This window comes from Dermacentor andersoni, chromosome 2 (assembly GCF_023375885.2).
Source record: "Dermacentor andersoni chromosome 2, qqDerAnde1_hic_scaffold, whole genome shotgun sequence".
Classification (NCBI taxonomy): domain Eukaryota; kingdom Metazoa; phylum Arthropoda; class Arachnida; order Ixodida; family Ixodidae; genus Dermacentor; species Dermacentor andersoni.
In genome coordinates this window covers 103,219,611-103,233,905 of record NC_092815.1, presented here as the reverse complement: position 1 = coordinate 103,233,905, position 14,295 = coordinate 103,219,611, and the positions used below count along the sequence as shown (strand labels likewise).

The following is a 14,295-nucleotide window of genomic DNA, read 5'->3' as shown; positions in this document are numbered from 1 at the left end:
GTGCCAGTGTCATGCTTTTGCACTGTGCCTAGGTGTAGTTAAAAAAAAAATGGTGGCGACTTAGTAGTGGTGGACTGAGCCCACAACAAAACCCTGAAGCACCTATGACATTCCCACTCACAAAGGCAAGCACTTTCTGTTAACCTCACTACACCCAGCAACTGACCTGTCACTGAGTGAGCCCTTCTTGTTCTCTTCTTTAGCAGGTGAGGCCTCCTGCTCCTTCTCCACCAGCTCTGGGGGCATGCCCTGGAGGTATGGGTTCATCGGGGGTGGCTTCCAGAGGGAACCCGTTTCAAACATGCGGAACTCCTGTGTTCGCCACCTGTTAGGGTGGTCACCCTGCCAGTGCAGTTGGGGAGTGGGGTAGAGGATGAAAAAGAACAGTGTCCCTATAGCAGATATTACCTTGCAGTCTAGTTTTGTAACAAAATCCATAAAATAAAAAAGTGATTTTTTTTTTTTAGAGCTTGGCACTGCCTGGCATCATAACGGTTCATCTGTAGAGATTGCTCAGCCCCGTTAGTGACTGCAGTAACACTTACACTAAACAGTTAAGCTACATCGTGAAAAATAAATCTTTTACTAGTGTGTAAGCAACAACAAAACAGTTGGCTAAGCTTTCAGCAGACTATCTGTGACGGGTTACTTGGCGGCACGTGGAGCTTGACGATGGAATTTAGTACACTACATTTATTTGCTGCAATTACAGCTACGTCCAAAAAGAAAGGACCCCTTTTCGTTTCTGTGACTAGTGACTATATGCAGCGACCTTGTAGAGATATTGTACTTTGATTTTGAAGATGCAGCCCTAATCTTAAGGAACCTATAGAAGTCAAACATCAGCAGGCTTACTAGATATAGAAAACTTGCTGGGAGGATAACATGCGCGGTTCCATTACTTTTACTCTATGAAATGCCCAGATGACAAGTGAAATTGCATGGTAAATCATTGACCATGCTTAAAGGTCACTCTCTAATAGCAATGCTTACTTTGAGAAAATTTTCCATGCTATATAACTTACTGGCCAGTTTCACATGAAAATAACTTTTAAAAAGCCAGAACTTGATAGTTGTATTTGTTATGCAGCATATTTCACCATTTGTGTGGCTTGCTTCTGCATACAATGAACATGAAATGTCGAGAGAGTTGAAGTGGCTGTTTAAGGGGATACTACAGTGAACTCTCGTTAAGACAAACTCAGTTAAGCCGAATTATCGCATATAACGAAGAACATTGGAACGTTTGTTTTGTTTTACATAGACTCAATGTAAAAAAAAAATCCGCTTAAGACGATCCACCTCAGATGTGCTCTTCGGTTAAGGCAAACATTCGGAGCGGCTGCCACCGCTGGAGGCTAGAGTGCCTGGAGGCTAGAGGATAGATGAGATATCAGCTCACCTAGACTGTACCCCCAAAGCAGATCGCGGTCAAGATATAAAGCCCGCGCGACCGCACGTGGCTGAAGTACAACAGCCCCTCCCTCCCCTCCCCTGTGCCATGTGCGTGACGGAAGTTGGTGCATTTGAAATACGATATTTGGCTGCACCTGGTCATGTTGCCAAGCATTATTCTGATAAGACGAGCAAATTTTCATGGTCCCCTTGAATTCATCTTAAAGGGAGTCTACTGTATACTTCTGCACTGTTTTCATAACTGAGTTACACACAACGCACCAACAGTTATGTACAGTACCCTCAGTAATGCGTTTTCTTGGTCGTAAGTGAAGCCCAGTCACAGTGATGCGAAAAGCATACTCTGCATGTTGATGTAATACATTTTTCCGGATACTACTATGCTCTATTCCTACAGTACCATGCAAAATGTATTACAGTCAAACCTCACTAATTTGAACACGCTTAATACAAACTTCCGGTTTATTCAAACTGACGCTGTGGTCCCGTCAAGGTTATGTGTAATACAATGGGCAAAAATGCATGGTAATTCGAACGCACAAGGATTTGCGACGGTTAATTCGAACATACTGCGCTCCGACAATGCTCTCAGCAGCGCCAAATCACACGGCGGCACCTCTGGCCAGCATTCCTCAGACCCCGCCGTAGAGGAAGAGCTTAGGAAAGACTCTTCAACACCATACACGGAGGGAAAAAAAAAAGAAAGAAGAGAAAAAAAACGTAGCGGAAATTTGTGCGCAGGCGTGCATCACCGATTACTTTTGTTCGTGCCGGATTAGTGACTTATGTTAGTGTCACAGCACCGCTATGTATTTCCTACAGCCAATGTATAAGGACGTCTTAAATTTTGGACACAAAAAACCTTCACCGTCCAACTTTCCGGACTTTTTTTGCCATGATCGCAGGTGCGAGACGGTATTAATCAAAGTCACCACCACCGCCATCTTGACCATCGCGCCGCCTCGAGCCGGTGCTCTTGCATTCAGATCCACTGGCAGCCGTAGCCACAATGCAGCGACGCTAGGCCTAGCTACTTTCACGTTCGCTATCAAGCTTCTTGCTGTTCGGTGCCATGTTTTTTCATTGAAACAATTCGCCACTGTTAGCAATGGCGCCGACTGTGCCTCTATAATAATCCTCACCAATGGCTTTGGAGCGCAGAAAGCATGGCGCGTTGCATAATGCCGGTTCCCGAAAGTCAACTTCGCCCCAGCACAGCAGTTTTACGCGGTGAAGCATACCAAAAGTTTGAAGGGCAATTGTCACAAGACATGGGATGTTTCCTTTTACAGTACACACGTGCACCCGCTGTCTCCTATCACAGTACAAGCACTAACTGACTGTAATTTGTAAATACATGTGAATAAATCTTATGGAACTTCCCACTCATGTCAATGCACATGTGCAACAGCAGGTAAGTCCTCCATTCAATTAGCTTCCTTTAATTCGAACTTCTTTTAATTCAAATAAACTTCTGGGCCTCCTCGAGTTCGAATTATCGAGATTCAACTGTAGAGCGTTCCTGGCGCAATCACTTAGGTAAAAGGCAAAAACCACAATGAAACAATTCTGCCTTCATAAACGAAACAAAGCACCACATCTCCTGTTTTCTTGCTCCCCATAACCAGTAAAGGCTTTAACTCATCATCATAGATGTCTGTTTAAAAGAACTATAACAAGGTGGGTTGTTCTAGGATATGCTCCTCCATGAAACACTACTTTGGTAAACAAGATTCGGGAAAGAAACAGCTCCCTTCCCCTCCTCTGTCACAAGCACTGAAACTACAATATAGAACACTACAAATGACATGCTCAGAACTCACCTGTAGAATGGAGAAGAGCCGCCAGCGGTAGTAGACATGAGCAGGGCTCTGGTTCTCAAAGAGGAACCTAGAATAGCCAGCTTAGGGCTCATACATGGGCACTTCATTGCAGCACACAACACAGCACAGAAGAAATGTGGCAACTCTATAAACAGGAAAATTTTTCCCAGCAATATCATTCCAGGAACTGAACTAAATGTGTAGGATGAGGTCACAAGTAGTAAGTGGCCACCAGAAATTGCAACCAATTGTCTTGCCAGTTTCTTTATATAATATGTAAAACTCAACTGCCTTGCTGCATTGCAACACTAAGTAATTCACCCCATAAATCCAGTTGTCTTCATCTTCAAGCACCATTATATTTTTCATAGACAACTGCAAGCAGAAAAATCAGCAATACATATGTGAAACTAATGTGTGCAATGCTTAGTAACATCCACATAGTACAATTAGCCCCAAAACTGAAGTCACAAAGGTTCAGTATTCCAGAAACTGAAATCAACCACTAGGAAGGAAAGTACTTAAATCGATCGACTAAAAGCCAGGGGGAGGGGCTCTTACGAGAGACAACCAACAAATAATGGCAACTGCATGCCATCCTACCTGAACATGGGGTTGTTGAGCTCCCGGTTCATGATCATGGCTTCAAACATTGGCCCCTCTCGTACGACGAACTCGATCATGCGATGGATCAGGCAGAGTAGGCTCCTGTGGGTTGGGAATGGGTCAAGAGAGAAAGAGCCACAGGTAGTACCCGCCCAAGGGGCAATGACAATGTGGCCACCGAAAAAAAATAGGAGAAATTATTATGCACGAAGGGCCACAGAAGACGTTGTCAAACACCTAACCCTCAGTGTTATCTACCCTGGTTCTCATGCAGACAATATGCTAGCACGTCGCACAGTAGCTTCACACTACAACGCAAAAGTGATACAATTAAAAGACAGGCAGTGAATGTCCTATGCATGAGACCAATAAAATGAGAGAGAGAGAGAAAGAGAGAGAGAAAAAAAAGAATTGGGTTCATGCATGGATCTTCCACAACAGGATACACCATGAAAGAAAACTGGGGCTAGGAGAAGAGCGGGCATTGAGATAAGACTATGCTTTCTGATGTAAAAAAAAAAGTTCATTGTCCATTTTATATGTTGTATTTGTTCTGCACCAAACAGGCACTTGCCAAAATACATGTGCTTTTAACCTTCCAACAGTCGAGCAAAAATTGCGCAACTGGTGCCTCAGCTTGTCCCAAGCACAAATGAAATGCTGTCACAAAAAACTCGGGAACAAGTGCAAATAATATTTCAGCTGCCTAATCTGCTTTCTGGCTTATAAAGTGCCAACATGATAGCATTGCGTACTGTACTAGTCTTCTGAATTGCAAAATCACATTTGTTTATTACTTGGTGCCACACTTCAGTGGGTACAAACTGCAGAAACATGTGAGACTTGCACCAGCATTACTAGAGGCATCCCTACGCTCACAGGACTATTTATATTGTATTCAGTAATTAGTAATGTTTTCAAAACCTTCACTAGCACAAGTATTCTCAATAGGAAAATTGTTCCACATTGAGTAAAGCAAATAGCAGTTGCTTTCCAGATATAGTCTCTAACAAGCTTCGAACAAGCCTAGCAGCAGTTTCGAGGAGATGGGAGAGTTGTCTTTCCAGCACATTAGACATGGACAACAGAATAAACACACAATGTCCTGTGTGTCTATTTTGTTGTCCATGTCTTATGTGATGGAAAAACATTGATTATGCAGCAACAGCTTGCCCAATGGTCAACTTTGGTGAAACAGGAGAAGAGGAGGAGAACTGATTTTTAGTTGTAAGCGCAGCAATTGTGTGTGTCACCTAACACACATGCTCTGTCCTTTTGCGCTACAGCTAAATTTGATCCACTGGAAAACCAATGAGCGTGGAAAACGGCAAGGATTCTAAGGTGTGGTCGCTTCACATAACAGCCCATGTAAATGCTAAGTTTGCCCCGTCACATAGCCAGGGCCTGTGCGCTGCTGTGCATCAGCTTGGCTGTTCACCTAAGCACATATATCCCTTTCAGTAGTCGCCAAATAGTGAATAGTTTCAAATCACCTCATACATGTTCAGCATCCATAAAACCAGATACAAGCACAACAGAGTTACACATCTTCAAATTTTCAGCAAATTTCATTGCATCCACAAATCTGCACCTCCAGCAGTGTTTTGTTTCATGCTTTTCAGAGTTTGCATCTTGGCTTTCTTTTCCTCCAGCAATTTAGCAACACACCTGGCTACACAAGGTGGCATCAGAGAGCACTGGTATGCGATTCTCACATGTGCAAAATGCTGTTTGTTGGTCCCACTGAGGTACGGCACCTTCTATCCGTTAATGCTACTTGTAGTATGGTAATGAATTCACTAAACTGATTTGGTACATCACGATGGCTATAAGAATACACCTGAGATCACAGCTATTATGATTTGCTAGAAGGGTGGACAGGAAGATTTCCCTGTTTCAAAAATGACTACCCAAGTTACGCTTACAAAAAGCACTTAAGCCCCTCTTTTGCTCGCGCCATGTTCCTGCTGACTATAAAGATGATAATCAGCTAACATTACGACTGAGAAATAATGTAGAAAACTGGCATGCAAAATGGTGGCATAGATTCTTGGTCAACTAAATCCTGTTTGCAATTAACCTGACACAGGAAAGCAATAGCTATCAACTATAAAAATCAACACTGCAGCCGTGCAGGCCTGAGAAGGGTAAACATTTAGATAATTGCATCTACAGACATCTATACCGACATGCAGTCATCTTTATTTTTATTTTTTCTGTAGCTACCTCAAAACACATGCCTTGGCAATCTGAAGCCTATCATTTGTTAGGAATTCAAAGCTAGCTAGGCTACTGACAGAGTGGATGAAGGAGCTTTGGCAAGACAACACACAAAAACTAACTTATAAAATTCAGCATGGAGCAATACGACAATGTAGGCATTAAGAAGAAAAAAGAATTCCAGTACCTTTCTGTAGGGATAACCACTTTCACTACTGCGTTGGCTAATATCTGCAGGAAACAGCATCGCATCGTACATGGGACAGATGAGATACTCATTAATATTAACATTCGGTGACAGCAGTAAGAAAAAAAAAAAAGGCAAAGACTATGAGCAGTGCTACGCGAAGAAACGCAAATGAAAGCAATGCGTGCCTGCCCATGTGAAACATGTAAGCTACAAAAGATGAAGCCTGCCAACACTTTGCCTCGACTATATCACATGACACCATGGGCACATTTTACTGCCTAGCTTACCCCCTGCAATACCCTGCCGTACAGTTTATCCCTTACTGCAACCTGACACATTAATTTACTTCCTAAAACTGGCAAAGTGTTTCATCAGACAGAGATGAAAAAAAAAAAAAGTTCCTAGGCATGACACAAGCGTAATAACACCTTCAGCAGTAACATGTGATGGTCATGGCACAATAACAAATAGTAAATGACAAGCCAGTTCCAAGCCCGTAACCAACACATGATAAAAGTTTTCAAGTTAAATATGCTTGCAAAAATTATATTTACAATATTTATACAAAACGAAAGCGATATTTATCCAAGGACACTGAAACTAGGATCCTAAAACCCTCAAGCTCACATTTGTGCAGTGTATGAACTAATAATGACCTTAGTGGCATTCGAGGCTCTCACTGACCTTCTCGAACTCTTCGGGCGGCATGGTCTGAGGGTCAATAGGCCGACTGGGTTTTCGTTGGGGCTGGGCATTAAATGGAAGGCCTGAAGGAGGTGGCGGCAGCGTGAGCTCCACCATGGCTGGTGGGATGTATACTGGGTGTGGGGGGATGGGCACTGCCTTGCCCCAGCCCATTTTCATCTCAAAACCCATCACTTCCTGGCCTGCAATAAGCACAGGGGCCGCAAGAGTCAAGAAACAAGTCAGATACCTATATTGAAGCTGCTTCTACCTGTACAGTACACCACACTTCATTGTCACATCAATTTCTCGGTGCAGGAGAGTCCTTCATGTCAGGCTATGAGCACACTGTAATCAACACTCGGCAAGCAAGGGAACCTTCAACTTGAAGCCTCTATGCCGAAGCTTCTGTTATTTGCCCAAGTGCTGTTTAGTTAACGGTCTCTATCTTTCTCGTTCAGTTTGAAGGTCCCAGTGTAGGCACATGACATGCAAGGACCTTACTGCATCAAAACTACAAAACAGGTTCTCTCAGCTAAATTGGAGAAATTTACATGACCTTCAATAGAGCTTAGATAAAGAATTACTTGTTAATTTGTTAAATTAGAGATTAGATTCTGGGCTTTTGTGTGCCAAAATTAAGATATGTTTATGAGGCATGCCATGATGGGAGGCTCTGGATTAATTTCAACCACCTGGGGTTCCTAAAACGTTAGCTTAAATCTAAGTACACTGCCATTTTTGTATTTTTCTCCCATCAAAATGTGGTCAAGATCAAAACGGGTTAAATCGAGTACTTCTTTATATTATAGAGGTTCACCGGTAACCCCGACCCGTGACATTGCTCAGTCACGATTTTTTATTTTAACAATAGATTTTACAGGTCAGAATATACAGAAGGAGCTCCCATTGTCAAAGAGTGAACTGGGACCTCCTTAGGACGCATTTCCGCCTGCGCATTCGCCCTAGCAATGCCATGTCGAAACCGTTAAGGAGGGCCATACCACTGAGATGCTTGATTGCGCGCTCGCCATCCTTGCGATTCATGTAGGCAACAAAACCGCAGTTCCGCTTGCGCTGGCGTTCTTCCTGTGATCGGGGCCACATGATCTTGACACTGGCCAGGGGTCCATAGCGGCCAAAGATCTCACACAGCTCCTGCTCTGTCATCTTTGGGTTTAAATTACCCAGATACAAGTTGGTGGTGTTGGGGTCTCCTGTGTCGAAGCTTCCCAGGCTTGGGTAACGGTAGTCATCCGCTGTTCATAAAGAAGCAAACGCCATGCAAGAGAATGTGCTCAGAGTGTACGGCTACACTATGCCATTGAGCAAATGCAATTTGGCAGTGTTATGCAACAATGTGATTTCTAAAATTAAATGAAGTACAAATGCAAAGCAAACTACTTTAATGTAACATAAAAAAAAAGCACTACCATTTGTCCATTAAACGGAGTAAGAGGTGCAGAACGCATGCAACTCAAAGCTGTGTTCCTTATCAAGCTATGTATAGCATCTAACAATTTGTAATCTATGCCCTAAATACTGTGCAATCGCACTAATCTAGAACTTGAGAGAGAGAGAGAAAAAGACTTTGTTGCACTTAAATCATAAATCGGACCAAAAGCACCCAACAGTACCTTCAAAGCATCATTGTTGCTGTCATTGTTGAGCAGCCCCACAAGAAGTACTGTGTTTGGGAGTTATTCTGCTCCAACAAACTGCTCTGCACCCAGACTCCTTCCAAGTTACTGCACAATCTCCACTTCTCCAACAAGCATAACTTTGCATAAAAGTCTAATTGTCAGTTTTAATTTCCAGCCAGTCAGCAAGGAAGGTACTCAAATCATGTACCATGATATTTGCCTTGTGGCCCAGTAAGAATGAAAATCCGAGTGTGGGTCTCAATTTTTTGGCTCAGTGTGAATGAAAAGGCTTTGAAGAATTGATGATGCATTGTACCTAACAAGAAATCTAATACAATGAGCAGAACTATTACAAAATGCATGCAAGCTTAATGACGAAGATTTTAAACGAAGTCTAGCAGAAGTCAGTGAATGAAGCTGCTGCAGCAGCAGCTAGTACTGCACCAAATCACTTTTTTAGACAATTTGAACATTCCAAGAACCTACGCATGCATTATTCATTCGCAAAAAGGAATGGCTGTGCATGCATCATGTTTTTTTCGTGGCATTAAGACACCTGGCATCAATATTCATACTCACATCAAAAACAAACAAAACACATACACATTCTATTCCTCTCGATTAATGCTAAGCAGACTCTGTGTTATGAATAAATTAGGCTTCTTATGGAACTGCAACACTCAAGCTAGACAAGTGCACGAGATAAGAAGTTAACCTCGAGAAAGAGAGAGAAAGCAAATCTCACCAAGCCTGATTTGCAGGTCACTATCTCCCTTTTTGAGGTTGTCCTTGAGGGCACCCTTCAATTTGTATCGCTCCTCACGTTCCTCTTGGATACTGCAAATGAAGCAGTGAGACATTTTACGCTATGCGCAACTCTACACTTTAGGCTTACAGTACATACAAGGTTACTAGTTCAGACCCACATTTATCGAGACATTTCATGCGTAGCAAAATAATTCATGGACTACTGCGACACTAATCATTCATTCATGTAATAATATAACGACAAGAACTAATGGATGAGTACATTAAACTGTGTGGTAATGGGTTACTTCTGCAAACGTTTCAAAACGGTGGAGAGATTATAAATTAGGTCAGCCACATTTGACATAATGATCAATTAGGAAACAGCTACACCAGGCTGTATGTGCAGGACTTGCTACAACAAATAAATTGCAGAGGGGGCACCCTAACCAAATCTGAACTGCAAACTTCACTTAACCGACTGTTCCTTTCGAATTGTGTTTCTGAACTTGTCAACGATCGACAGATTGAATGTTGGAGTTTAATGTCCAAAAGCGACACTGACGCTGAGGCTTGCACCACACGGAGTACTTGTTTATCAGAATGAAAGTTCTTGCTACCCAGGGCTTCTTTTGCCTTAGTAGAGCACTTCTCATGAATTTTGACCACTTGGGATTATTTTAAAGCGCACCTACACAGCCGAACCTTATTACAATGAAGTCACACCCAACACCAAAAATATCTTCGTTATATCCAATATTCGTTCCAAGCATATATTTGTTACATGCAGACATCAGCGAGAAACATTTTAAATTTCCTTTGGTATATTCGATAATTCACTATATGGGTTTTTGTTATCTTGAGGTTCGACTGTATTTACAAGGGTCAGTCAAATGAAAACTGCAAATTAAAAAAAAAAAAATTATTTATTGTATCCACGCGGTACAAAGCTGTATAACCTTTCAACATTATCTCCCCCACGCTCAATGCAAGTTTCCCAGCGTTTACAAAGTGCCTGTATTCTCCCAGAAAAGAATTCATTTGGGTGTGTGCTCAACCACTCTTGCACCACATGGAGTACTTCTTCATCAGAATGAAGGTTCTTGCTGCCCAGGGCTTCTTTTAGTGGTCCGAACATACGGACGTCGCTCGGGGCAAGGTCTGGTGAGTATGGTGGATGCGGAAAACATTCAAACTTCAGGTCTGTTATTGTTGCAACTGTTGCATGGGCTGTATGAGGCCGTGCGTTGTCATGTAGCAACAGAACACCTGTAGACAGCAATCCACGGCGTTTCGATTTGCCTGCTTGCCAAAGATGATTCTTTAGGAGGTCAGAGCATGGTTCAATAGGGACAGCGGTCCCTCACGACGCGTAGTGCTCCAAGATGACACCTTTCTCATCCTGAAAAGAGGGTCAAGCATAACCTTCCCTCCTGCTGGCTGTATTAGGCACTCCTTTAGCTTAGGTTATGAGGAATGGCGCCATTCCTTACTCGCTCTCCATGTTTCTGGTTGGTGGTAGTGAACCCAGGTTTTGTCCCCAGTGACGATTTTTGCAAGGAAGGCATCCCCGTCTTGTTCAACACATCACTGTTTCAATTCAGGAGTCAGCTGCCGGGCAGCCACCCTGCTGCTGCAATGTAATATGGTGTCACTCAGCGGTTTTCCATCATGAAGGCTTCAATGGCCGCAACGCTTTCTTAAGTCACAACACGGTGTGCCTGATCAGGATGAGGAGCATTGGCCATGGATGTCGCACCGTTTGCAAATTTGCGACTCCATTCGTAGACTTGCTGCTGTCACACACGTGCATCACTATACTGGACCTTCATTCTGCAATGATTTTCGATAGGCTTCACACTTCCGTTATGCAGAAAGCAAATAACAGAACTTTGTTCCTCCCTGGTGCAAGTTGCTAGTGGGGTGGCCATTTTTACACTGTTCCTGTGCCAGTGTTTCTGCACCTGGAAATGCTGCCACCTAGTGAACATCCGGTGCACTGTTAGGTGACGTATTTGCAGTTTTCATTTGACTGATGCCCGTAGGCATAGAAGCGTTTTTGCAGTTCGGTACCCACTGAACCGCAGTCACAACGGCTGGGAATCGAACCTGCAACTTTCTACTGAGCAGCAGAATGCAACAGCCACTCAGCCATCACGGCCAGCGTTTTTGGACTTCAAAAATAAAGCAGTACTTGAGAAGCTTTGTTCTTTTTCTGTACATACACAGGGCCTTGACCAGACTCTTTCACTCTCCTAATAAACATGCTACAAAATTTCCATTAGGGCGTAAGTTTTTTTAAAAACCATTTTCCCCATTTCCTAGTTTCCTGTAATATGCACTTGTGCTATTTTTTTATAACTTTTATTGCAGTTGCTGAAATTTACTCCATGTAAGGTATATACAGAACTGTGTAAAGGGCTTTTTACTTAAATCAGTGTAGGCGAGTCAGCTAATATCTAACAAGTGTTGGCATTGAATCATCTTTCTTGCAGGAGAAGAGTGAGAGAAAAAAAAAGAAAAAAAAAAAGAAAGAAACATTCCACCCTGTACCAGATTCATTCAATGCTGTAGACTGATTGGTAAACTGCTGATCTGATGAACAAGATATGAATCGGAACCAAAACACAGCACTGTGGACTCAAACCACACTAGTTGTTCCTCTAGGCACCCTTATAGCAGAGTCTGTCTGCCTAGTAATATATGACTTAACACAACAACAAAGCACTCCACAGAAACAACATAAAACCAGCACTACCATGCAGTCAAATCTTACTTACATCTTGAGTTCTTCTTTGAAGAGCTCCAAGTTACTTTTTTTCTTCTCCTTTTCTTTCTTTTTTGCCTAAAGTAAAAGCACAGCCATTAATGTGACAGCAGGCAAGATCAAAAGGAGAGCGAGAAGGAAATAAGACCAGAACATTTTACATAGCCCACACGCATTGCATCACCCCCCCCCCCCCCATTCCTAATTTCGGACAAGCTAACTTGTTTATTTGCTCTGGCTTCACGTCCAGAAGTGAAACATTTCTTGACCCAGCTTTGATATTTTGAGATAAGAGCAGCTCTTGCAATGATCAAACAAGGTACAGACTTCCAAGTTTGTGTTGTCTTTCAACTTTCAGAAAAGCTACTAAAATACTTTAATTTCCATGCATCCACACTAATACTCATCTGCATCCTGCCTACAAACACATCTGTTACTTCATAAATGCAATAATACTGCTACATGCATCTACTGAAGGCCGAACACAGTTGTCATGAAGAACAACAACAAACTGGCCCTTGCACAAGCCATCAGCTAGAGCGGTCAGTGTCTTAATCCCTTATGTAAATATACCTTATAAATAGCTTTCTATATAATTAGTGCTTCATTCATGAAACAAAATCATGACCAGAGTAATATAAGCATTAGGCCATCCACGTTTACTCCAATCTACTGGTTCCAAAAGCAAGCTTCGTAATTTATTTTCACACGGAAACATTATTGCCAAAAAGAAAAAATACACCATGGCATCAAAAACTATACACCTTCCACTATTTTTCCGCATAATCGCCACCGACATTCAGACATTTGTCGTAACCTGCAATCAGTTTGAAGAAACCACTCTAATAAGACTCGGTGCCCTGAATGCAAAAAATTGTCGCGCAGTCTACTCTACCTCAGCATTGTTTTGGAAGTGACGACCCGAAAGTGCGGCTTTCAATACAGGGAACAGGTGAAAGTTCGATGGGGCAAGATCGGGGCTGTAAGCCGGGTGATCCAACCGTTCCCATACGAATCGACGAAGATGATTTTGTGTGAGCCTTGCTATATGTAGTTTTGTGTTGTCATCCAAGAGCACTACACCTTCACTCAACAGCACCGGTATCTTTCATCGAATGGCAGACCTGAGTTTGGTGAGGGTGTCGCAGTAGTATGCCGCATCGATGGTACTTTCATGGAGGAAATCGGAGAGAATCACACTTTTCGCAGCCCAGAACATTGTGGCCATAGCCTCGGGTACGCTGGTCTGCTGCTACTCTCTCTTCTTCGGCACTCTGTGCATCCGTCATTCCTCCTGCGGTGACGCTCCTTCCGTCGTTGAACCAAGCGACGGGCGTAGATTCTTATGCCGATTGTTTGTTTCACCTGGTGTATCATATTCTCTTTCAAAAATATGATGAAACTTACTTTCGGAATGGCCCTTATGTGTGCGTGTGTGTGCACGTATGTGTATAAGGAAGTATTGAAGAAATCCAAGGCGGCATAAATTTAATATTTACAGTTAGGTATGCGTTTTTTTTTTTTTTCGAAGAAAGAATTGAGCCACCGGCTTAATTATTAAATAAAGAGTTATTGGCTCTAAGTGTTATGAAAAAAAAAAACTATTCTTCTGTCAATGCTTACGAAATATGGCACATCAAGGGTCCCTCTGAACATGGCAATGCTTTCAGCAAAGCGATCATGTACAGCAATACTCAGCACATTGAAGTGAAATGCAGCTGCAGCGAGTATGCAGGGCGCGCAATTTACTTGAAGTTTAATATCTGCATATTTTTTTTCCTTGACACCAACGGACAGAACTGGCAAAAACAAGTCATGCATGCAAATGGGTACACCATGACTGAAGGCATTATAAAATCATTTGATTTTATAATGTGAACCCTCTCTGCTCATTCATGACTGAAAACTTGCACAGGTTAGAACAGCTATGAAATCAAATCCAGGTGCACGATGCAACATAGGTGCACTACCTTTTATTAAGCTATGATCAAAAACAAAAAATTACTAAATTGGATTGACGCCTATCTTTTAAATCGCTATCAATTTGTTTCATCAAATCAGGTTTTTTTCACTTCTGTTGCAGATGATTATCGCATCCCCCAGGGGTCTGTTCTCTGGCCCTTGTTTTTTTTTTGCTTTTTATAAATGGCATTGTTAAAAAAATTTCTGTTAATATTAGACTGCATGCTGATGATTATA

At 42.4% G+C, this 14,295-nt stretch overlaps 1 protein-coding gene across 1 annotated transcript in view; it reads right to left on the bottom strand.

Annotated features, from left to right (window-relative positions):
* Positions 1-14,295, bottom strand: part of LOC126541937 (U2 snRNP-associated SURP motif-containing protein) — a 60,967-nt gene that overhangs the window by 36,831 nt on the left and 9,841 nt on the right. The window contains exons 5-12 of the mRNA XM_055076697.1: positions 12,110-12,174; positions 9,328-9,419; positions 7,944-8,198; positions 6,940-7,142; positions 6,253-6,296; positions 3,843-3,947; positions 3,240-3,306; positions 167-342 (exon numbers count right to left, since the gene is read on the bottom strand). Of these exons, the coding sequence (XP_054932672.1) occupies positions 167-342; positions 3,240-3,306; positions 3,843-3,947; positions 6,253-6,296; positions 6,940-7,142; positions 7,944-8,198; positions 9,328-9,419; positions 12,110-12,174 (1,007 nt within the window). The remainder of the gene's footprint in view (positions 1-166; positions 343-3,239; positions 3,307-3,842; positions 3,948-6,252; positions 6,297-6,939; positions 7,143-7,943; positions 8,199-9,327; positions 9,420-12,109; positions 12,175-14,295) is intronic.